Here is a 25,461-nt window from a genome sequence, read left to right as displayed (position 1 = left end):
AACTATAAACTTCACTTTCACTATAGCTCAGATTTCAATCCCAATATACATCCAACAATTCCCAATCTATCTCATGATAGTACCTAAACAATGGTTCACTCTCAAAAGCCTATATTTCTCAAACTCACTCATGCAAGCCCCTCCTCTTAGACTTAAAAACTTAAAGATGTAACCATTTGTCATCACAACCACCTTGAAATTAGTTTCTAATACAACACAACTTCATCAACCACATTCACAACAGTATAACATATCAATAACACACAATTATAACTGCACTCAACATCATACCATCCAAATTAACAATTAAACACACTTATAAAACACCCAATCATAGTAAATTCTTCAAAATCAACAACAATTCATAGAAATACCAAATTATTAATATAATCATACTAAAGCAAGAATTCTAGCTTCCCTTACCTCTCAAACAAACTGTCCAACTCTAAAAACGCTCTGCCAATTACTTGAAGCACAAAGAATACCTAGACGAACCTACGAAACACCAAATTTAAAACAGATAAAGTCCTTAGAACTCTAGATGAATCAATAACATATAGGAGATGCATGATTTCACATGCAACAGTACAAATATTCCTCTATAACAAATTTAGGAACGAAAGGGGGAAAATGAGTCAAAACTTACTTACTTTATTGAAGAAATTGATCGGATAGGAACGTAGACCTCGTTGCCGTGGTTGATTAGGTACCCTCTTGATCGTCAAAGAGATGACTCAGGAGCTAGAACTCTTAGAGTGAAGGTATAGAACTTTAGAAAAATGATTTCTATAGAGATGACATATTTTAAAATAATGAAACTCTTTTATAACAAAACTATTTATAATAAAACCGTTTAATATTAAAATAATTGAGTTTCATTATTTCTAGACTACCACCACTTCTAAAAATACCATTTTTTGGGTTTTACAACAACAACAATAATAATAATAATATGAATAATAATAATAATAATAATAATAATAATAATAATAATAAAAGTTTCTTCTTAAGTAATTTAATATATATAACCTAAATATTATGTTTACAAAATTTGAAATAAAAGTTTCTGTAGATATCTATTTATTTAACTTAAAAAGAACTTTTTCATCTTTTTTCCATCTTTATTTTTTTATTAAATAATACTGCTGACGTGTTTTAGACAAAATCTATTTCCGTATATAGTATCATATCTCGTTTATTTATATCACCAATCTCGTCATTTTTGTGACAACCGATCGTAGCTGCCGAAGTGTAAACATAGCAATGGAAATCAAACCTGGTTTGTCAGCACTAGTTACTGGTGGTGCCTCCGGAATCGGTAACTCCTTCTTCTCCTTTATGTTATTCATAATCTTATCCATCACTCTTCTCCTTCACTTCGAAATTATCGAATTCAAATAGTTTAAAAAATAAGCTTCAGTTGACTTTTGGAACCGATTTAGCGAGCTATGTTCGAAAATTTTGCCACTCCTGAATTTAATTAACACAAACTGTTAAATGTATTGGCGCTCTTTCGAATTAAGGATCTCATTCCTTCACTATGACAGTTTGTTGCGTAAGCACTTCGTTCATTGGTGCCGTTTCATAAAGAATCGGTATTTGTTTAATTGGGAAGAGAAAATATAGCAAACTACATATGAATTAGTTTGTTTAGATATTTTTTTTCATAAATACTATGATTTTTTTATGAATCAAAATTTATTTTCCACCATTTAAAATCCATTTTGAAAGAGACTACAACCAAGTTAAGCTTAAGAAAGCTAGCACGTCACGACATTTTGATGCATCTGCAACCAAAATATACACTCGATGAAATTTAGTTGTATAACGTGATTCACTTGTACCATTTTAGCGTGTGATGTGATTCTATGTTTCTGGTTTTTGTATAGGCAAGGGTCTTGCCTTAGCTCTTGCAAGGAAGGGTGTATTTATCACTATTGTGGATTTCTCTGAAGCAAATGGAAGAGAAGTTGCAAGTCTCGTTCAGAAAATTAACACCAAGTTTCATTCGAAGTTGGAATTTCCCTCTGCAATGTTTGTGAAATGTGATGTGACTGATGCAAGTAAGTGGGTTATAATCTATTAGCAAGCCATTCACCTGGCTTCTGGGTGCTGGAAGTTGGAATTCTTTTCTTATATTATAGACTCTTTTTAAGATCCTTAGCAAATCTTCCTTTGTTCTTCAATAGAAGTTTAGTCTTTCCATTTGGTGTAGTGAAGTAACACCACTTAAACATGAAAATATGTAGTTATGGAGACTCGAATGGCAGAACGCATATGATAAAGTTTCATAATCTGTAAATGAATTCTGTGTTCCAAGTTCCAATTTCTAAGTTTTAACTATTATGAGGTGGGATCTACACACGCAAACATACAAGCATTTGCTGTTTAGATTATCTTTGGTGTACGTAAATGTATATTAATTCATAATTATTTACAGGGGATTTAGCTGCTGCATTTCAAAAGCACTTCTTGACATATCGAGGTCTAGACATTTGTATTAACAGTGCGGGGATTGCTAGTTCTACACCATTCCGTAGTGATCAGACAGATGGCACTCGAACATGGAGGCACACTGTTAATGTGAATTTCACTGCCGTTATTGATTCCACTCGCCTTGCGGTAAGCTTGATAAGTTACCTCGTTTATCCAATATCCTTCGATTAATTATTTGCTTTATGCTGTGAAAAGAAAGTTGTTTGACGATCTAAATGACATAAATATTATAATTTGCTCCCGCATAATCACATTATAGATCACATACTAGAGTTCACTATTTTTTGTTTAAATGAGAAGAAAGGGGCCAAAACCATTGTTTATTGTTGGAACTCATTATCTTCATTTTAATAGATTAAAGCCATGGAAGCTGCCAAAAGGCCTGGTGTGATTATCAACTTGGGTTCTGCTTCCGGTCTTTATCCAATGCTCTTTGACCCAATATACAGTGGCTCTAAAGGTTTGTTATTTACCAGCTTTGATCAGGGTACACTCTTCAAAACAAATTTTTTAAAAAAAATTGCCGGACAAAAGAGCTTAAAGACCTATTCAATTCAACTTAAGTGAAGCTGTTAACAACATGAGCATTCATACTTGTGGATGACCATTTAGCTTAAAGTAGGGATCAAGCAACGGCCAGTGTTAGCGTGCTATAAAATTTAGAACTGCTATTTTTGAGAACCAGTTCTGAGGTATTTGAGAGAAAACTGAGGAACTATTATTGAATGCACATATGATAACAGTACACAGAGGTCTCCGTATATAGAGAGTTTTATGATAGGTACAAAGGAAAGGTTCAGAGCAGAAGAGAAACTGTATGATTTAGTTGATTACGAGATATAAAAGGGACAGACAGTTATAACTGTCTGTGGGTAGGTTTTGTTGTCTCAGACTTTTATAAAGTCTATGTAAGCAATTGTTTTTAGCAGTTTTTTAGGAAGTTTTGTAAAGGAAAGGCTAGGGAGAGTCTGGTCCTCTCAAAAGACCATGGCTAGTGTAACCATTTAGATTACTGTGTTTGTTTCATTGTTAATAAAGCTATCTAGTTTTTCTGGGTGAACATCCAAGAACCTGTCTTGGAAGTCTTTACAGTTTAAAATAAATCTGGGTACCTATCATTATACAAGATTACCTAACTAGCTAGACGAACTGTGAAAATTATATCATGAATAGTGATATCTGTTTACAGCTGTCAGCGGTATTACTTTACTAGGCAATGTTATCTGATACTCTAAAACATCGACCACTTATTAAGATTTTCATCTTTTTTAAAATTTTTTGCCTGTTTCAAAATTTAATTAAGAATGGGGTTTGCTTTGGGTTTGCTGTTATCCAAATCATGAAATTTTGTGATTATCTTCTGATCCTGAGTTGCACCTCCTTCTGCCCCTCAAATATAACTAATTATATGTTCCAAAAATAGAAAACGGAAACAGTCACTGATAGTGAAATCTCCTTGTTGTTGCTTAACATATATTTAAAAAACTTCAAATAAAGATAAAAACATGTAATATAGCTTTTGAATGAGATTTAAATAATGGTTTCAAATCTGTATCTATAGAATTTATGTAAATTAAGTTACTGTATTGCTTCCTAAAATGTTAAAATATACTTCTGCAGGTGGTGTTGTTATGTTTTCTAGAGCACTTCGTCTATACAAACGTCAAGGAATTCGAGTCAATGTGCTTTGCCCTGAGGTAAGATCGAATTTGAAGAATGGATGTTCTTAGTTATATTATTATTCTTCAATCTATGGAAATTCTTAAAAAGTAGATTTTAAACTTGTACTCAATCTTACAAAATAAACTTATAACATGAGGTTTGCATCCACTTATATATTATAAATTTACCATATCTTTAGTTGATATGTAATCTTCAACATACCTCATGCCAACGATTAGACATTTTGAGCATGAAACTGGATATTTGTGAGTGATTTGATAGTGACACACTAATAGGTGGTGTGATAGGTGTAATAAATCTGACTAGGATAAACTTTGGTACCATCTTAGAGATTTGTAAGGTGAGATTTACTCTTATATTATAATTTAACTATATCTCTAACTGTTGTGAGAAATATTAGATACTTTGTTGAAATTGACTAGAATTTTTCTGAAAAAATTTCCTTGTGAGATGGAATAGACTAGTACTCCTGGGTATTGATTTTGTTAAATCATTAATGTGTTTCGTTATTTTTTGGTTCTGGACCGAAATATTCAAATGCTATTTCGGGTCCCAAGTTCCAAGTCGCAACTAATTTGAGTCGAGTCACAAGGACTTACTTAGGGAAAGTAAAGCTTCCCATCCCAACGTTTTTTTTTTCTGTTCAAGAGTCTCAAACTTGAAAGCTTGGTTGGAACCAGGACCATTGCCTTTCAGACCAACATGTGTTAAATGTGTTTTGATTTTCAGAACAAAATTTATTGTAACTCTTTGTTAAAATGAGCTATAATGTTCAAAGTTTGGTGCAGTTTGTTGAAACTGAGATGGGATTGAAGATAGATCCCAAATTGATCAACTTGATGGGGGGCTTTGTACCTATGGAAATGGTGGTGAAAGGTAAGTCCATAAATTTCATTGTTCTCTCATGTGGCTTGAGCAAAAGAGAGTGGCCGCATTGTTCCTTAACTTCGTAGCTTTTTAAATCACAAATTTGTAACTGCTGCTTTGCATGCACATCTCTTTAAATAATATAACACGCTTAAGTGCATCACTTCTATTAAACATATCTAGAAATTATCTTACATGATTAGTATTGTATCTAAGTATTTTATAAGTATCTTGGACAGTATTTTGAGAGTAAATTCTGCATTATGTTTAACTATTTATAAATGTTTAACCCTGTGTGCTCTATATATATAAGGATTTAGCCTATGCCTCTCTATTATTTTAACAATTTGACCAAAATAAAGTATACAAGTGAGGGACAACTATCATTTCATGAGTTAGTTTTTGGTGTGGAGTTAGTCCCAATTCCTTATTATTAGATGATATTAGAGTCTATTACTCATTATTGTTAAACTTATATGGCCACTGTTATTGGACACTTATCAGCCTACACACAAATGTCTAGTTTATCAAACTTTCTATTCAATATATCCAATCTTTGACATGAGCTTGTGTTAACATTGACCAGTGATATACTAAGAGTCTAATTTAGTGAGATGGGAAGAGCAAATCTCACGTCATGAGTTAGTTTTTAGAGTTGAATTAGGCTTAATCCCAAACTATTATAATATATTTCCTCGTTTGATTAGATTTTAAGTTTCTTGTAAAAATATTATTTGGGTTTAGTGCATATTTTGTATCTATCAATAATTCTATTTTGTTTGAAAATTGTGCCGTTAATAATATTGTTTCTTATGTACACATGAATTTTGATATGAAAGCATTTTAACCTCTCAAGGTGCTTTTGAGCTCATTACGGATGAAAGTAAAGCTGGTCATTGCCTATGGATTACAAATCGTCGGGGTATTGAATACTGGCCCACATCATCTGAAGAAGCAAAGTACTTAGTACGTTCCTCTCGTTTCAAGAGAAGATCCGATTATAAAGCTCCATCAATTAAACTTCCCGAGACTTTTGAGAAAATGTGTGTATTTGAACTGTCTCTCTTGTTATAAATATACTGCCTCAGGAGGATGTTTATTTTCTATTTCCATAGGGTTAGAAAGGGACCATTTATATCTTCTAATTGACGGATCTGATGACTATTTCTTCTCACAATTTAGTTAATTGAAAGATGCTTTATTGCTTGCAGAGTTGTCCACACCTTGACTCATAACTTTCGGAATGCAACAAGCATTGTGAGAACACCACTGAAATTACCTATCAAGCCGAAGCATGTTCTTGTTAAGATAATTTATGCTGGTGTGAATGCTAGTGATGTAAGTTCAGATATCTTTCTAAGAGGACTTGTGTATGCATATTGTTTAGTCTTTTTTTTCTTTCTTTCTTTCTCAATTGTCTCTCTTAAGAGACATGTCCGTGCTCTAACTTGCTGAAGAACAGCCTCGACTTTGGGAAAAGATACAACCTTCACTGTTGAACTTGTCAACTGAAGAATTATGCATTAGCTCAACACATGCATGTTCAAGTCAGAAACTGAACGGCTTACCACAAAATACACACTAATCTAATAAACACGTGACTTTTCTGTACATGTAGAATAAAACAAGGCACTGTTTATTTATTGTTTAAGTATGTTACAACTCTTCAAGTATGTTAAAACATCATTAATTTATCATGTTTGTAGTGTGTGTTCGTGGATAAAACATGTGGAGTCTCATGATAACAGGTCCTCATTTTTTAATCTGTACTTGTTTGACGCCAATGACTTGGAAAAATACAAAGTATCTATATTGAGTAATATTAGTTTTTTTTTACAATATAAAGCTTCTCCCCGCTACACTGTTTTTCAAGCGTTATAACCTCTAATTATCTAGAACATATATTTTAATCTATAATCTATAATTCTAACAAAACAATGTAGGTAAATTTTAGCTCAGGCCGCTATTTTGGTGGAAACAGCAATGATATTGCTTCTCGTCTTCCATTTGATGCAGGATTTGAGGTATAGAAATATCCCCATTTGTAGATATCAAGATATGAAGTATACCACTTGATGCAGTGGACTGCTACTTATATTTGTACATTTTTTTGTTATATTTTAGGCTGTAGGAATAATTGCAGCAGTTGGGGACTCTGTCACTGACTTGAAAATTGGTATGCCTTGTGCATTCATGACTTTTGGAGGCTATGCTGAATTCATAATGGTGGGCAGTGCTTAACATAATGTTAATATTTTTTATATTAATTGGATAAATGTTGGAGTTTCCACGTACTACGTATTTATTAAATCATACGAGATGATGATACTGAGGTGATTCTTATGACAATGTAAGCTATTGATGATGTCTTGTTACATTGATTAGATTCCTTCAAAACATGCCCTTCCGGTGCCTAGACCAGATCCTGAAGTTGTGGCCATGCTTACATCAGGATTAACAGCCTCAATTGCGCTAGAAAAGGTTAACTAATATAAGATTTTTCTCCTTTTGTTCAGATGTATCCTTGTTACTTCTCTGTTCATCGTTCATATCAATGTAACTCAAGTTTCTCTATTATTTACTTTATTTGAATCTTATATTTGGTTTCAGCTTGTTCTGACCCTAGTTTCCTTTTGTACATTGAAAAGGAAAGACGGATGGAATCTGGAAAAGTGGTCCTTGTAACTGCTGCAGCTGGAGGAACTGGGCAATTTGCTGTTCAGGTACTTCATAAATCCTGTGCCACTTTCTCAACCATATGCATTTGTGCATATCTTTTCAGAAACTATTTGTTCCATCAAATTGAAAGTTTGTTGATATTCTGTAGTTGTAGGCCAAACCTGGATAAACAAATTAATGTTTTGCAAAAAATTCTGCGGATTTTGTATCTTTTAGTCTGAGTTTCGCACTCTTTTTATATAGTATACATTTCTCATGGATACACTAATTTATTCTTTGTTTTTTTCAAGCATTACTTGTTCTTGAGGTCACACAAAAACCTCTTTTATATACTCCCTTGATTGCTTAATTCCAAAGATAACTGACATCTATTTTAACACTAAAGATTGCTTGGCGACGCCAGCATGACCCCAGTATTGGTGTCATGAAACTCTCGGAATATTGCTGCCTTATAACGAGAATTTGGAGGAAGCCAGATTCTTCCCTTGTATACTAAAAGCCATCCACTTTCTTGTACTCGGTAGGGGAGGAGGGATTGATGTCGCATTTATCCAACATGGCAAGGTAAGAGGAATCACTCTGAAACTCCTTCTTCAATTCGTCCAAGAAGACAAACTGCGGGACAGTCAATAAGAGACAAGAGGCCGACGTGGGACATTGTGATCGATCGAGACAAAGCATCGGCCACAACAACTTGGACAAATAGTGCTGCTGATCAGGGGTCTGGATCACTTGTGACATTAATTCCTTCAAACTCTTTTGGTCTGTTTGGATTACAAAAATATGACCAAGAAGGTATTGTCGCCAATGCTTGACAGTGCTGATAATAGTATGAAGTTCCCTTAAATATGCAGATGCACGAATCATCCGAGGACAGAATACCTTACTGAAGTAAGCAATGGGGTGACCTCCCTGTAAAAGGACCGCACCCATGGCCGTGCCCGAAGCATCGGTTTGAACAAGAAACGGTTCAGAAAAATTGGGCAATGTTAGAACCAGAGCTGCTGTCATTACCTTCTTCAATGCATCAAAGACATCCTGTGCTGCATGTGACCAATGAAAATTATCCTTCTTAAGCAACTCGGTGAGAGAGTGAGCAATGGAAGCATAACCCTTCACAAACTTCCAATAAAACTCGGTTAGCCCAAGAAACTCACTTATGGAAGCAGCTCCAAGCTCCATGCTCAAGCATCTCCACGACTCAGAATGATGAGTGGATGGTGTGGATGAGTGAAAACGAAGGTGCACACCAGGTGTTTGATGGAAGGTTTAGTATGTGTTTGGTGTATGTTTGAAACCTCTCAAGCTCAGAAGGCCTTCCAACGGGAAGGAAGCTAGAGGAGAAGGTGTTGGATAAGCACAAAACGTTGAACTCAGACAATAGAGGTCTGGAGTAATCTCAACAGCACTTCACTATCAATTTCCAAGTTGATTTTTACAAAGGAGCAAACCTCTCTTCTATAGGTGAAGAAAGGGCTCCATTTTTGAATTGCAAAGTATCTATACATCACAAATGAAGTGTGTTGGAGAAGCTAGGGAGCTTGGAGCTCACATTTCAGCCAAGCACATATTAAAAACGTGATAAATGTATAAAGCTGGCTCGCATTGGCTGGGCGCACGGTGCAGGTGGCTGAGTGCAGTGTTCATTCTGGAAGCTAAATCCCTTTGAAACTCAAATCCGGAAGCTATTTGCTTCAATCCGGAAAACACTCTTTTCTTCTCTTCCTTTGCCTCCTTTGTTTCCTTTAACTCACCAAGCTTCTTTGGTTGATTGTCCATGGTCTCCAACTTTTATTTAAGGCTTACAAAACAATGCAAATGTTCTTTAGCAAAACAATGTCAGACCTAGTCATTCCCAATATGTATAAGTCCACCTTAAAAACATGCCCCTGTATAAGCAATTCAACCCCTGTAGATAATTTCCTGCATAACAGAACTTCGCCGCTCCCCACCATAACTTTCAAAACTGGAATTGGGCTACGAGATACGCCCAAAATAGTAGCCACCGTTTCTTGGATAAAATTATGAGTACTGCCCCCATCCACCAAAACTGTTACCGGAAATTGGCCCACCTGACCTGAGACCCGCAGCGTTTCGGGAACCCCAAAGCCTGACAAGGCATTCAAGCTAAGCTGGGTCGGATTTGGGTCATTAGTGGTAATGTGCAAGAACCTATGAGAAACACGCCTCTAAACTCACACACAACCCACAGTGGAACTGAAACAATCTCCTTTATTCAATATGCAGGTAATGGTTACAGAAAGAAGAGAGCTTAACCTCCCCCTATCAGGACTAACAAGTTCTTGATCAAAACAAATGAATTCACTAACTACCCTCCACTTACAACTAATCTCCCTTATATACAAGGTATCCTCAACCGACCCCCTAACCCCCTAACTGCCTAGACAGTTAAGTTATGTAACTGTCTTTCTCCTACTATACACCAGTAGAGGTCTAACAATACCACCCTCCTCCGAAACAACCTTGTCCCCAAGGTTGAAGGCAGGATACTGTTCCTGAATAGTTGCTACATCTTCCCAAGTAGCTCCCTCTCGATCCCCTTCTTGCCACTCGATCAACACCTGTGGTATTGCCTCTTCCCCACTCTGCCTCTGCCTCCTATCCAATACCTGTACCGGCCAAAACATGGGCCCATCTGCCTGTAATTCTGGGGGTAATTCACTCTCTATCCTCTTCTCCCCCATAGCTTTCTTCAGCTGTGAAACGTGAAAAACGGGATGGATCCTGGCCGATTCTGGTAGCTGTAAACGGAAGGCAACCTTCCCCACCTGCTGTAACACCTGAAAGGGCCCAAAATAACGTGCCGCGAGCTTGGAATGTAATCGTGTTGTCATGGAAGCTTGCCTGTGGGGTCTGATCTTCAAGTAGACCCAGTCTCCCACCTTAACCTCCACTTCCCTCCTTTTTTTATTGGCCTAATTAACTGTGAGAAATAGAGAAGATTGGGAGAGAATATCCCTTGTGTGTTTAGCATACACATAGGGTAGTTTATTTATATTGTAAGATATGGGCCAATGCCCTTAATGCAGAATAGACTAAGCCCAAATAACAGAAACACACATCTTAACATCTAACACTCCCCCTCAAGCTGGAGCATATAAATCATATGTTCCAAGCTTGTTACAAAGATAATCAATTCTAGGTCCTCGTAAGGACTTAGTGAATATGTCTGCCAACTGGTTGCTTGAGTTAACAAACTCAGTCTTGATATCTCCGGATATGATTTTTTCTCGAATGAAATGACAATCAACTTCAATGTGTTTGGTTCTCTCATGGAAGACAGGGTTAGAGCTAATATGGAGAGCAGCTTGATTATCACATATAAGTATCATGTGAGTGACATCTCCAAATTTCAATTCACTAAGCAACTGTTTAAGCCACACAAGCTCGCAAGTAGCTGATGCCATAGCTCTATATTCTGCTTCTGCACTGGACCTTGCCACAACACTTTGCTTCTTACTTTTCGAAGATATCAGGTTGCTACCAATAGAGACACAATATCCAGAAGTAGACCTCCTATCAGAAGGGGAACCAGCCCAATCAGCATCTGAATAGCAAACGATTTTTGTATCGTTGTTAGGGCCATATAGCAAACCTTTTCCAGGTGATCTTTTAATATACTTCAGTATGCGAACAACTGCATCCCAATGGTCTTCACATGGGGAGTTTAGAAATTGACTCACCACACTAACTGCGAAGGAAATGTCAGGACGCGTAACAGTAAGATAGTTTAATTTACCAACTAGTCTTCTGTACCGTTCAGGATCTGAGAAAGGCTCCCCCTGATTTGGTAGGAGTTTGATGTTAGGGTCCATAGGTGTCTCAACAGATTTACAGTTCATTAACCATGTTTCCTCCAAGATGTCTAACACATACTTCCTCTGAGATATGACAATACCATCATTGGATTGTGCTACTTCAATACCCAAAAAGTACTGGAGTTTGCCAAGATCTTTGGTTTGAAAATGATGACAAAGGTGTTGTTTCATCTGAGAGATGCCAAGATAGTCGCTTCCTGTGAGAACTATATCATCGACATACACTATTAAGTAGATACATCCAGCACTCGAGTGACAATAGAACACTGAATGATCCGCTTCACTGCGAGACATACCAAATTGTTGAACAACACAACTGAATTTACCAAACCAGGCCCGAGGAGACTGTTTTAGGCCATATAAGGATTTGCGAAGACGACATACCAATCCAGATGACTCCTCCTGAGTAACAAAGCCAGGCGGTTGCTCCATATAAATTTCTTCATGCAAATCACCATTGAGGAAAGCATTTTTGACATCAAGTTGGTAAAGAGGCCATTGTCGAAGAGCGGCCATGGCAATGAATAGGCGAACAGAGGTCATTTTTGCCACTGGAGAAAAAGTATCACCATAATCCAAACCAAAAATTTGTGTGTAGCCTTTGGCAACCAGTCGAGCTTTCAGACGATCAATTGTGCCATCAGGACCAACCTTGATAGCATACACCCACCTGTAACCAACAACAGACTTTCCAGATGGTAATTGGACAAGCTCCCAAGTTCCACTTTCCTGTAAAGCACTTAATTCATCCATCATAGCTTGACGCCAACCAGGATGAGTTAAGGCATCACCCACAGATTTGGGAATTGACACAGAAGAAATGGATGAGAGACAAGTATAAAAAGATGGAGATAATCTGTGGTAATTAAGAACAGTATAATGGGGGGAAGGGTTACGGGTAGAGCGTATACCTTTACGGAGGGCAATAGGCAAGTCAGACTCAGTTGCTGGAGCCGGAGGAGACACATGAGGCGGCACCGGAAGTGAGTCATGAGGGAGACAATTACGGCGACTATAAACCTGAAGGGGTGGAGGTGAAGGATGATCCTGTGGTGAATGAGAGTCTAAAGAAGGAGAAGACAAAATGGGTGGAGCATCACCAGGAGGATCACAGATAAGAGGAATATCAACAGTAACAGGGAGAGGTACAGAACTAGAAGATAGGTGTGTAAAGTAAAAAGAAGATTCATCAAAAGTGACATCAGCAGAGATAAAATGACGATTGAGGGAAGGGGAAAAACACTTATAGCCCTTTTGTGACCGTGGAAATCCTAAGAAGACACATTTGTGAGACCTAGGAGATAACTTATCAAGACCAGGACTAAAATCATGAACAAAACATGTAGACCCAAAAACTCTAAGAGGTAATGGATGTAGAGGGTCTTGAGGAAATAAGATAGAATGAGGGATTTTGTTCTCTAGGACGGAAGATGGCATGCGGTTGATAAGAAAACATGCCGTGAGAACAACATCACCCCAAAAACGTGAGGGTACTTGACCATGAATGAGAAGGGTACGAGTTGTTTCAATAAGGTGTCTATTTTTGCGCTCAGCCACCCCATTTTGTTGAGGGGTATAAGCACATGAGGTTTGGTGAAGAATGCCATGAGAAGCCATAAAATGTTTAAACTGTTGAGAAAGGTATTCACGGCCATTATCACTGCGTAAAGTGCGAATAGAAACCCCAAACTGAGTTTTTATTTCATTGAAAAAAGTTTGAAAAATAGAAAACAACTCAGAACGATTCTTCATGAGAAACAACCAAGTACATCTGGAATAGTCATCAATAAAGGTAACAAAATACTGAAATCCTAAAGTTGACTTAACACGACTAGGTCCCCAAATATCAGAATGAACTAATGAAAAAGGGGATGACGCTCGTTGTGAAACACTACGAGGAAAGGAACTACGAGTATGTTTACCTAACTGACAAGACTCACACGAAAAACTTGATAATTTGGACAGACTCGGAACAAGTTGCTGCAGTTTGACAAGACTGGGATGACCTAACTGAGCATGAAGAAGGGATGGTGACTCCATGATTACGCCAGCATGTGGAGAAGGGCTGAGATGATATAGGCCATGAGACTCACATCCTGTGCCAATCATGTGTTTCGAACTCCGGTCCTGCAACCAAACAGAATCTTTGGTAAATGAAATAACAAAATTAAGGGAACGAGTTAGACGACTTACGGACAATAAGTTAAAAGGAGAACCAGGGACATAAAGTACATTATCAATGGATATGGACGGAAAAATATGAACAGTACCAATACCATGAGATGAGACTCTAGACCCATCAGCCATCGTTACCAAGGGTAAATTAACCGGACATGACAAGGAAGAAAACAAGGACTTGTTACCAGTGATATGATCGGTGGCGCCTGAGTCAAGGACCCAAGATCCGAGAGAGTGAGTCAGACCAACAAAAGGAGTACCTGTGCGTATAACAGAAGCAGATGTAGTGGAACTAGAGTGCTGACGGTCCTCATACCATCTGAGAAATTCCTGAAAGAGTAAAGGGTTATTTATGGTATTTGATGAAGTAGGATGGTCTGCAGACGGTGATCGGGGAGGTGGATCAGAATTAGCCATTGCTATAGGTTGAGGAGGACGTCCATGAAGCGCATAACATCTATCAATTTTGTGGCCTAGCTTGCCACAGTAGTCACATTTTGGACGTCCTTTACCTGGTTGGCGAGACCGATTCCGATCATCAAGTTGGGCAGCCATGGAGAGGGAAAAACCCTAAAAATTCAAAGTGCTCCGATTGACGCAACGACCACATATCCAGAAAGAGGGCGAGGAGGCGATCACGGCGGTGCTGATCGGCGGCGGAAAGCTCCGGCGACGCGCCGGCACGCGCGGCGGCAGCGGTGACTCTTGCGGCGGCGCGTGGAGGCGCGTGGGTGGTCCGTTCGCCGCGATCTTCGTACCACGGTGGTCGCCCGGCCGAGACGATTCCGATGGTGTGGTCGCCGGTCGATTCTGGAACTCCGGCGACGGCGGCGGCGGCGGCAACGGTGACAGCAGCGATGGAGACGACGGCAGCGGCGACGACTGCAACGATAGCGGCAGTGATGGGTGCCGGAGACCGTGGAGTTGATTGGAACTATTCCTGTGCTCTATATACCATGTGAGAAATAGAGAAGATTGGGAGAGAATATCCCTTGTGTGTTTAGCATACACATAGGGTAGTTTATTTATATTGTAAGATATGGGCCAATGCCCTTAGTGCAGAATAGACTAAGCCCAAATAACAGAAACACACATCTTAACATCTAACATTAACCATCAGCTCCTGAGCCCTTTTTAAATGATCCTTCAATTGTCTCAATGCCTCATCCCTGGTCATCAAATCCTGTGCCACCGCCTCAACTACTGTCTCTCCCGGAATAAACCTGTTCAAAGTTGGTGGAGAGCGCCCATATACCACTTCAAAAGGGGAACATTTTGCTGCAGCCTGATAACTGGTGTTATACCAGTATTCTGCCCATGGTAGAATCGACTTCCAACTCTTCGGTTGTTCGGAACAGAAACACCGTAGATATCCTTCAAGAATCCTGTTTACCACTTCTGTTTGGCCATCCGTTTCTGGATGATAAGCCGTGCTCATTTTGAGCTGAGTACCTTGCATTTTAAAGAGCTCCTTCCAAAAAATGCTAAGGAAGAGAGGATCTCTGTCACTTACTATTGACATCGGAATCCCATGTAAACGGACTATCTCTTGGGTGAAGACCTCCGCTACCGTGCGAGCAGAATATGGGTGCTTTAAGGCTATGAAGTGGCCATACTTGCTTAGCCTATCCACCACTACCAGGATTGCATCAAAACCTTGAGATTTGGGCAACTTAACAATGAAATCAAGACTAACCTCTTCCCATATCGCCTGCGGAACCGGCAGAGGTTGGAGTAACCCTTGAGGCAATGCAGCCATATACTTATGTTGCTGGCAAATAACGCATGCTGCAACAAATTCCGTTACCATCTTCTTCATCCCCAACCAGTATAGTGACTGGGCTACCCTTCTATAGGTTCGAAACACTCCCGAATGCCCCCCAGTACTGGACACATGAAATTCCGCTAATTTTGGGGAATTCCCCCATGGTCGCGCCTTTCTTGATTCTCGTTCACAGAGCTGCTACTTCCTTCAGAGCCACCTCCTTGATTATTGTGACCTCCACCCATCACCCTCATCAGTTGCTGTATATCGCGCCTGATCGCCGCTGTCTCATCCTTGATTCCCTCCACCGTAATCTCCAAATTGTCCAATCTTCCTTCCGTCTGACTTCCCATCACTGATTCCTCTCCTTCTTGATCCGGCAGGTCGGACCAAATGATAGGTTCTTTATCAAGAACCTATGAGAAACACGCCTCTAAACTCACACACAACCCACAGTGGAACTGAAACAATCTCCTTTATTCAATATGCAGGTAATGGTTACAGAAAGAAGAGAGCTTAACCTCCCGCTATCAGGACTAACAAGTTCCTGATCAAAACAAATGAATTCACTAACTACCCTCCACTTACAACTAATCTCCCTTATATACAAGGTATCCTCAACCGACCCCCTAACCCCCTAACTGCCTAGACAGTTAAGTTATGTAACTGTCTTTCTCCTACTATACACCAGTAGAGGTCTAACATAATGGGTACTGAAAGAGTTGGCGGGTTGGGTTCCATAATTGAAGCATGCAAAGAAGAATCGCCTGAGTCATCATCCTCTTCAGCAACCAACATGTCACGTGCAGGACAGCGATGGATGTGTGAGAATTTTTGGTCACAATTGAAACACAAGCCACGCTCACGTTGATCATCCATCTTCGCCTCGGTTAATTGTTTAAAGTGTGTGTGCGGAGGAGGAGCAGGTAGAAGAGGGTGCAACTGCTTCAGAGGAACCGAAGGAACCAGAGGTGGAGTGAGCGGGCGGGTCAGTGGCGGCAACGGGCCAGGAAGACCACTACACGGCCGAACTAGACGAGTCAGATCATGGAACTTTTCCTCATGAAGGCCAGCTAACTCAGAAGCTTGAGATAGCGTTTGAGGCTGTTGAGAAAGTACCTCACGACAGATTTCCGGTTTTAACCCAGAAATAAAGCAACTCAAAAGAAATTGGGGTTGCAACCCAACAATCCGATTAGCAAGAGCCTCGAACTCACTCAGATAAACAACAACAGAGGAGGTTTAAGTTAGCTTGAAAAGCTTACCCTGAGGATTATCGAAGGCGGTGGGCGCGAAACGGGTCTCTAAAGCTTGCAGTAATTGTGGCCATGAGTGAATCTATCCATTGTGGTACATCCATTGAAACCACGCAAGAGCAGGACCGTCAAGGTAGAAAGACGCGACAGTGATCCGTTCTTCCTCCGGTGTGGAGTGATAGTCAAAGAACTGAGAGATCTTGAAGATTTAGCCATGCGGGTCAGAACCATCAAAGCGGGGAACATCGAGCTTGAGAAAATGGCGATGAAAGGAATGATTAGTAGGTGAGGAAAATGGGGGAGAAGGAGGTGGAGAAGGGGGGTGGTTTTCAAGGGCTGAGAGTCGGAGATTCATGTCATCCATTTTTTTCGACTGAGTCTTGCGAACATATTCAGCCATGGTGGAAAGCAACGAGAGCACCAAAATGTTGGAGTATGTGAGTAGTCTCTGTATTCGAGGACAGAGAAACCTCCTAGAGAGAGAAAGAGGAAGAGAAAATACTTTTTACTTGATTCCCCCGTAATAGAACTTACAATCATATATATAACCAACCCTTCTAACAATATTTCCTAATGGGTAACAAACATGTGCAACGCAAAAGGTTCTTGAACTTTGCTGACTCATTAGCTAATAGTGAATAAAATCATCCCAGCATGTAGGCATGTGACTCACACGTTTGGGCCTCTCACGGCTAATAATAGTATTGCTTGGAGGGGGTACTGCAACATATACTCCCTTGATTCCTTAATTCCAAAGATAACTGACATCTATTTTAACACTAAAGATTGCTTGTTTTTTTTGCCATTTCTTTAAATTCTTGGACATGAGGTCGTACGTCTATGAAATGGAGATAGAAAAAAAAACAGAGATAGAACAACCAGAAACTACAGAAACATTAAAGACAAGTTCTTAATTGACTTTATTATGAACAAATTTGTTTCTGCTAATGTGGTAGAAAACACAAGGTACAACAATTGAGGTATTTTGAGAGGACCTTAAGCTTTATTTACACTCAAGGAGCATTTTCCTGATTTCCACCTTGAAGACAATGTAAATCTTGAGGAGAGGAGTGTTGATAGGAACTCGAAAATAGTTAGGCCCAAACCCAAAATATCTAAGGTGTATTGATGGAATAGGGCAAACCAATGGACCTCTTACTAGAGGAATGATCCGAAGAATGTAAGAGGAGCTAGAAGAGGAGGCATCAAAAGCTAAAGAATCATGGCAAGTTAATTTGGAAAGCAGAGGACCGCTCAGCGCAGCCTAAAGTAGCCCAGTGCAAGCCACATGGTGCCTCACATTTTACCTTGCTGATCAAACTTGCACCCAGCGAAGACTAGGGCCACCCAACATCAACGATGTTCTAGAATAGTCATGTTTTTCGTGCTTTGTAAATACGTGTACAAACACTTAGAAAAACGTGCATCCATGTGTCATCTGATATGTGAGGTGTGGTTGATGCTTGTGCAAGGTGGCTGAATCCACTATAAATTCAGCACCCTACCCCTTGTATTTCTCACTTTTGAGCTTATGTAAGGAAATGCTGTTGAGATCACTCTAACCCCTTTCTTGCTTTGAGAGTCATTTGTCCAGAGACTTTCTTAGTCTCCTCTAGCCTCCTTTCTTGGTTAGGTTGGTTGGCTAGGCCAGTTTGCACCATACACATGCACCTTACCTTCCACTTTGCTTCATCCATTTCTTCAATTTATGCTGCATCTTTCATCTTTCCCTGCTTCCGTTCACTGCACCTTTTGGATGGTTGTTCGAGAGCACTTGGAGGTGGCCATCACGTATGTTAGACAGAGAAGGAATGACAAAGGGGATCAAAATGGCATGAGAGAGAATGAGAAGAATCCTTCCATGTAACAAACTGCTAAGCCGACACAGTAGGAGAGGAGTGATTCTATTGTATGGGTATAAGGCGTGGGAAGATAGTGGCAGGGGAGGGTGGAATTGGCTGGAAATTAGGAGAGACTAGGCACTCTTTAACTATCTAGAGTTGTACTGTTCTTTCTTATTTCTGGTACCTTAACTTTCCCAATTAATTCTGTTAATGATAGGGGCTGGAAAGTATATAAAAGAAGAAGGAAGAAAGGAACCAAACGGCTAAAGGTAATGGGGAAGGAGTCGAACGGAGGTGAGGGAGATGGGGCCGAGCGACTACATGCAGAGGGGGCAGGAGAAGAACACCGAACGGATAAGGGAGTGGAGGTGAAGAACCGAACGGCTGAAGGAGTGGGGGAAGGAGCCATTCGGCTAAATAATGGAACTGGTGTCTCGGTTTGGGAAACATAACTGTAACCACAATTTTGGAGGGAAGAAACTACTATAAATAGAATAATTGTCCTGTTTGCAGGATAGGTTATATTTTACTCGTATAGTCAGGGCTTTAGCCTGAGGAGGGGGATTAGACTCTCGCAGTTATCCATACACATCCATACTTGTACATTGACTCTTGATACTATTAATGTGCAAATAAATCAATACGTTTCATTCATTCTTCTGTTTTGTGTTCTTGTTGTGACTCGCGAGAAAGGGGAAATTAGGTTTTCAATTACGGAAACCTAACAATTGGTCCGACCTGTCGGATCCAATTGAGGGAGAGAAGAGCAATGGAGGGCAGATTCGATGGAAGATTGAATGTATTGGAGAACCAATTGGAAAACATGGAGATAGCGGTCGACGGAATAAAGGCGAAAAATGCAGCGCTGAACCAAGATACGAAGGCGATTCGGCAAGACTTGCAAGAGGTCATGCGAATTCTGGGAGTAAGGGCGTGCGACCAGGAGGCGCGGTCGAACGGTAGTCAAGCGTCAGTAAGCGGAAATCGAGGGACGAGGCGGGACGACGAGATGGGAGGAATAGAGGGGGAGCGCGGCGAAGGTAATGGCGGGTGACGAAAACGGGTAGAGTTGCCCCTTTTCGAGGGACTTGATCCTCTCAACTGGATCAATCGCGCAGAAAAATTCTTTTAATTACAAGGCGTTTCGGAGGAAGAGAAGATCCACTTGGCTTACATTAGTATGGAAGGGAGTGCAGGGTACTGGTTTCGGTTCTGGAGGACGAAGTCGAGAAACCAATCGTGGGAAGGATTGAAGGACGCGCTGGTAATGCGATTCGGGGGACGAAACAGGGGTACTGTTTTCGAGCGGCTGGCGGCGACCAAGAAGACGGGCACTATGGACGAATTCGTTCAGGAATTTGAGGTACTGGTGGGCCAAACGAGTGGGTTACTGGAAGAGCAGTTGTTAGGGTATTTCCTTGCGGGGTTATAGGGGGAGATTCACGATTAGGTTCGAATACTAAATCCTTGCGAATTGATGACTGCCATGCGCATTGCTAGAGATGTGGAAGAAGCTCGCCGGAGTAATAAGGCGGGAGGTTGGAGCGGAAGTAGGAACCCATCATCGTGGGGACGAAGCGCTGAAGGAGAAGGGACTGTTGGCCGAATAGAACCTAACTGGAGCGGAATGAGTAGATCCGGAGGAAACGAAAGTGTCAGATCGGTAAAAAGGGAAGGAGCACCTACGGGTGTGGCGGAAAGGACAGGGGCGATAGGAGCAAGTGATAATAGGGGAAGAGGGATGAGAAACCTGCCTTATCAGGAATATTTGAAGCGACGAGAGGAGGGTCGCTGCTTTCGTTGTGACGGACCTTTGGCCATAGGTGCCTAGAAAGAAGCTTGAGGGTGACTATATTGGGTGAAGATGAGGTCGAAGAGGAGGAAGGAACGGAGGCTGATGTGGATTAGAAGCAGATGGAGCTTTCGGCTTTCTTTGCAGAAGGATTAACTCAGTCCATGACGATGAAGCTTCATGGGAAGATAAATGGGAGATCGGTGCTACTTCTGATTGATAGTGGTGCAAGCCACAACTTCATATCTCAGAGGTTAGTGGAGGAGTTGGCCTTAGAGGTGGAGGAGACCAGGCAGTATCAGGTGAGCCTGGGAGATGGGCAGAAGAAAAGGACCTAGGGGCTTTGCAGGAATGTAATATTGGAGATAGGAGAAGTAGAGATAGAGGAACAATTTTACCTGTTCGAGTTAGGAGGGGTTGATGTGATATTAGGAGTCGATTGGTTGGCGAAACTGGGAGAGGTGATGACTAACTAGGGAAGACTAACTATGGCCTTTAGGCAAGGAGGGAAGCAGGTAACGATCCAGCGGGATCCCACATGGCCAAAGAAGTGGTTGCGCCAGAGGTCCTGTTCAAAATGACAGAAATAGAAACGGTAACTGTAGTATGGAGCCCGGGACGTATGGAGGGAGAGGAAACCAGAGAATTAACTTCTGGGCTGACCATAGCACAGGGAGAAGAATCGGAGAACATACTGGAACGATATAAGGAGGTGTTCCAAGAGCCTAAAGGACTGCCCCCAGATAGGGAAATGGTGCATAAAATACAAACCAGGGACGAGGCGTTGCAGCAGATCAGATTTCATTTGATGAGAGCTCAAGAATTATTGGCCAAACATGCTAACCGCAAGAGGAAACCAGCAGAGATCAAAGTTGATGACTGGGTCTACTTGAAGATTCGGCCCCATAGGCAGTCTTCTATGGCTGTAAGGTTACATCCAAAGCTTTCGGCGAGGTACTTCGGGCCATTTAAAGTGGTGCAGCAGGTGGGAAAGGTGGCTTATAGGTTGTTATTACCAGACACAACAAGGATACACCCTGTGTTTCACGTGTCGCAATTAAAGCTGGCTGTAGGTACAAAGAGGGTGGAAAAGGAGTTACCATAGGGCTTGCAGGCCCTCATTTTGGCCACTACGTGTGTTGGGCAGAAGACAACAACAACAAGGCGAGGATGTGGTGGAACAAATATTGGTTGAGTGGCAGGAAGGTGGAGCTGATGGGGCCACGTGGGAGGATTCTGTGGCAATACAAGATCAATTTCTCGAACTTAAACCTTGGGGACAAGGTTAATTTTCAGGCGGAGGGTAATGATAGAGGCTGGAAAGTATATAAAAGAAGAAGGAAGAAAGGAACCGAACGGCTAAAGGTGATGGGGAAGGAGTCGAACGGAGGTGAGGGAGATGGGGCCGAGCGACTACATGCAGAGGGGGCAGGAGAAGAACACTGAACGGATAAGGGAGTGGAGGTGAAGGAGTCGTTCGGCTAAATAATGGAACTGGTGTCTCGGTTTGGGAAACATAACTGTAACCACATTTTTGGAGGGAAGAAACTATTATAAATAGAATAATTGTCCTGTTTGCAGGATAGGTTATATTTTACTCGTATAGTCAGGGCTTTAGCCTGAGGAGGGGGATTAGACTCCCGCAGTCATCCATACTTACATCCATACTTGTACATTGACTCTTGATACTGTTAATGTGCAAATAAATCAATACGTTTCATTCATTCTTCTGTTTTGTGTTCTTGTTGTGACTCGCGAGAGAGGAGAAATTAGGTTTTCAATTACGGAAACCTAACAATTTTCCTCCAAAAACCCAAAAAACTAAACTCCTGACAACCTAAACCCAGATTATATATAAGAGTCTGTTACAACATGTTACAACTGTAGGAGGTTACAACTACCTCCTTATTTATTTCTCCTTTTATATACTCTACCAAATCTATGAAACACTCATGATAGACTATCTCTTTCTTAAAACATTTGACATTATCGGTGGACTGTGTAGTAGCAAAATCATTTCATGCATAAACAAAAATGAATTAAAATTACAAAGCTTGCTTAAATCTATTAGTAGATAGTTTGGTAGGTGCTTGAATCTAGATTTATTAGTTTAAACTTCTATGTAATTTCTCTGCATGAAAGTTTCTTTACCTGACCTTAAAATTTGGATTATTGTGCAGGTGGCAAAATTAGCAGGAAATACGGTGGTTGCAACTTGTGGAGGTGGGGCAAAGGCCAAGCTTCTGAAGGAGTTGGGAGTTGACAGAGTCATAGATTATCGTAATGAAGATATAAAATCTGTATGTTTTAAATGCTCTGATTCTTTTGAGAGTTCTGCTAACCATAACTACTTTTGTTGTGATTGTTATTAAAATGGACAAGTTAAAATAATATCTTTTGTAATCTAATTAGCCATTCAGATGGTTGTTGTGTCCTTGTAAATAACTTCTTCCCTGATCGTTGGCTCCTTAAGACATGCATGCATATATTTAGACCCTAAAAAAGAGCATTAGTTGAAATCAACACAATTACATTATGACAAACTTTTTCTGGTCCTTTATGTATGTACTAATTGAAATATCCAACAAGTTGTTTACTTTCTTACAAATTCTATTCTTTTATGGGAACTGCTTATGTTATCTCTTCTATTTTATTTAATGAGTTTTTCACCCATTTACCAGAATATCCCTGATACTATTAACTATCTAGTATTGATTATTGTAATTAGAAGAAATATCTATAGAATTTGTTTAATTAGAGAAAATATTTATAAAATCTTTCTAATTAGAGAAAATAGGTGTATGATCTTCTAGATTATTTTTTAGTACATTGTTTCCCTGTTTTCCTTGTTTAGAAGATTAGATTGCTAAAGAACAATGAATTATAATTGAAGGGACTGAACAGCGATGGAGAAGACGATCCTTTATATACTGACGGCCAATTAAGCACCATAAATTAAATATTTAATGACTAATCACTGTTCAAATCAGGACCGCAATTTAAGTGCAGAGTGGGCATCTTTACTTTGTTGATTCAATTGTGGCTCCAGTTTTTATTGGAATAAATTATGTAAACTGCTTCCAATCAACCATGTTTAAAATTTTCACTTAATTTTTCAGGTTCTGAGGGAAGAGTTCCCCAAAGGTATTGATATCATCTATGAGTCTGTTGGCGGTGACATGTTAAACTTGTGCTTGAATGCTTTGGCAGTTCATGGACGACTCATTATTATTGGCATGATTTCTCAGGTTTTTCTTTTTTCTTATCATGCCACTTTTTTTGTCCTTTACAGCACTCCTGAAAATTTCACTGCGACTATAACAAACCTAAAAACTACCCACTACTCTCCACACTCTCTTTTTTTAAGAGGTAGTATTGACTCATTAATGATTCTTAATTCACGTAATACCTTGGATTTTATCCTCATTATGTATAGTGAAAATTAGATTTTAACCTTTTCTTATCAAAGCCACAAATTAAAAGGAACATGAAATTCTGTAACTCATCTGAGATGTCTGGAATGAAATTTGGATGTTAGCTTGGCTATATTACATGTAATATCGAATTCTTTTTACTTCTAGTCTCCCTGTCCCATTTATCTGTTGTAGACTGTTGGAAGAATGTATGAAGCTATTACCCTGTTTTAGTCCCTCGATAGTAGTGTGCTTGATTATAGATTGCAGTAAGTTGTTTCTGACCTCTTAAGAAATGTAGTGTTGATGAACAATATTGATTTCATTTGTTATGTGCATTCATTCCAGTATCAAGGAGAAAAGGGTTGGACACCATCAAAATACCCTGGCCTATGTGAGAAGCTCTTAGCTAAGAGCCAAACTGTGGTATGTAGCAATATAGGCTGCCCTTTTAATTTTGCTGATTTCTTATTTCATTGTTAATAGAAGTTGTAACTTACGCAGCTTTATTATCCATCTCATTCTCGAGTGGAACATTTTCTTGGTAGATAAGTTGAGCCTTTAAATCTGAATCCTGTCATAGCACGGAATAATGAGATGTTAAGGGACAATTACTTGTTCCGATAACTATATCTTGATACACCAATAAATTGATACAATCAGTTGATGCCTATAATTTTGCTCTCCTTCCCTTTTCTTTACAATACAAAGTTTACTTCCTTTTTTTAATGAGCACAGTACTCTTAAAAGCAGGTCTGTCAAGTAGTCATATGGTTATGTAAACATCATTTTCCATATAGTGTTTGAATTTTTAACCATAATATATAAAATTTTGTACAAGTGGTATGGCCAACTCATCATTCACTTGTTTAATTGTTCTAAACTGAACGCTTTTCGTTCCAAAACTTACAGCTCGCATGCAAAGTTCCATTTTATTTTTTTGATTTATTTATTCATACATAATTCCAACTTTTCAGGCTGGCTTTTTCCTGGTTCAACATGGTCACTTGTGGCAAGAACATCTTGACAAGCTATTTGATCTTCACTCTACGGGAAAGCTAAAGGTTATTCATACACATTCCATCCATATCATGATCAATAAAATTCTCGTTATTAACGTTTGCCATGCCTTTAACGTTTCTATTTCTTAACCTTTCTCGTTTCTTCATACAGGTTGCTATTGATCCAAAGAGATTTGTAGGTCTACATTCTGTTGCTGACGCTGTTGAGTATCTCCATTCGGGTAGAAGTGTCGGGAAGGTATTTACTTAACAAATATATTGCTATACTTTTTTTAGTTGTTTAGTGACTATTCATTAATAAAATCTAATAATATAATTTGTCTAGGTTGTTGTCTCCGTGGACCCGAAATTCCTGCCTCTAGAGGCCAAATTGTGAATCATCATCCCATGTCAAATGACCTCACAGATTATGTTCTAGCACTTTCAAAGTACAAAAGGATAAGCTAAACTTGAAGCTCTTGTACAATTATTGTTGTCGAATGTTTCTGAAATTAGTTGCATCAGCTCAATACCAGAGCTGAAACATCCGCGATGATTTATCTTTTTCTGGATTACTTGTGTGACCGAGTTTCAAAATCGGTAAGAAATACCAGTTTACGTTTATGAAATACCGTTCACATACACAAA

General features: G+C 39.7%; 1 protein-coding gene across 1 annotated transcript; it reads left to right on the top strand.

The window, feature by feature from the left end:
* The first annotated feature begins 1,212 nt into the window (after positions 1-1,212).
* LOC108342998 (uncharacterized) lies at positions 1,213-25,461 on the top strand. The gene is made up of 18 exons (XM_017580984.2): positions 1,213-1,318; positions 1,890-2,063; positions 2,441-2,622; positions 2,851-2,956; positions 4,117-4,193; positions 4,968-5,055; positions 5,903-6,089; positions 6,258-6,384; positions 6,990-7,070; positions 7,171-7,272; positions 7,432-7,527; positions 7,695-7,769; positions 22,580-22,699; positions 23,519-23,647; positions 24,161-24,238; positions 24,790-24,876; positions 24,986-25,072; positions 25,160-25,461. Exons 1-18 carry the CDS (start codon positions 1,264-1,266, stop codon positions 25,208-25,210), a joined length of 1,902 nt encoding a protein of 633 aa, XP_017436473.1. The 5' UTR covers positions 1,213-1,263; the 3' UTR covers positions 25,211-25,461.

Source organism: Vigna angularis, chromosome 1 (genome assembly GCF_016808095.1).
Source record: "Vigna angularis cultivar LongXiaoDou No.4 chromosome 1, ASM1680809v1, whole genome shotgun sequence".
In the NCBI taxonomy this organism is placed as follows: domain Eukaryota; kingdom Viridiplantae; phylum Streptophyta; class Magnoliopsida; order Fabales; family Fabaceae; genus Vigna; species Vigna angularis.
The sequence above is the reverse complement of the archived record's forward strand: the minus strand, read 5'-3'. Positions and strand labels throughout refer to the sequence as shown.

Bases quoted from the DNA above. Each gene is read 5' to 3' on its own strand.
- LOC108342998 (XM_017580984.2), top strand. From the start codon at position 1,264: ATGGAAATCAAACCTGGTTTGTCAGCACTAGTTACTGGTGGTGCCTCC. The intron at 4,194-4,967 runs GTAAGATCGAAT...AGTTTGGTGCAG, and splicing joins TCAATGTGCTTTGCCCTGAG to TTTGTTGAAACTGAGATGGG. The intron at 22,700-23,518 runs GTATGTTTTAAA...TTAATTTTTCAG, and splicing joins GTAATGAAGATATAAAATCT to GTTCTGAGGGAAGAGTTCCC.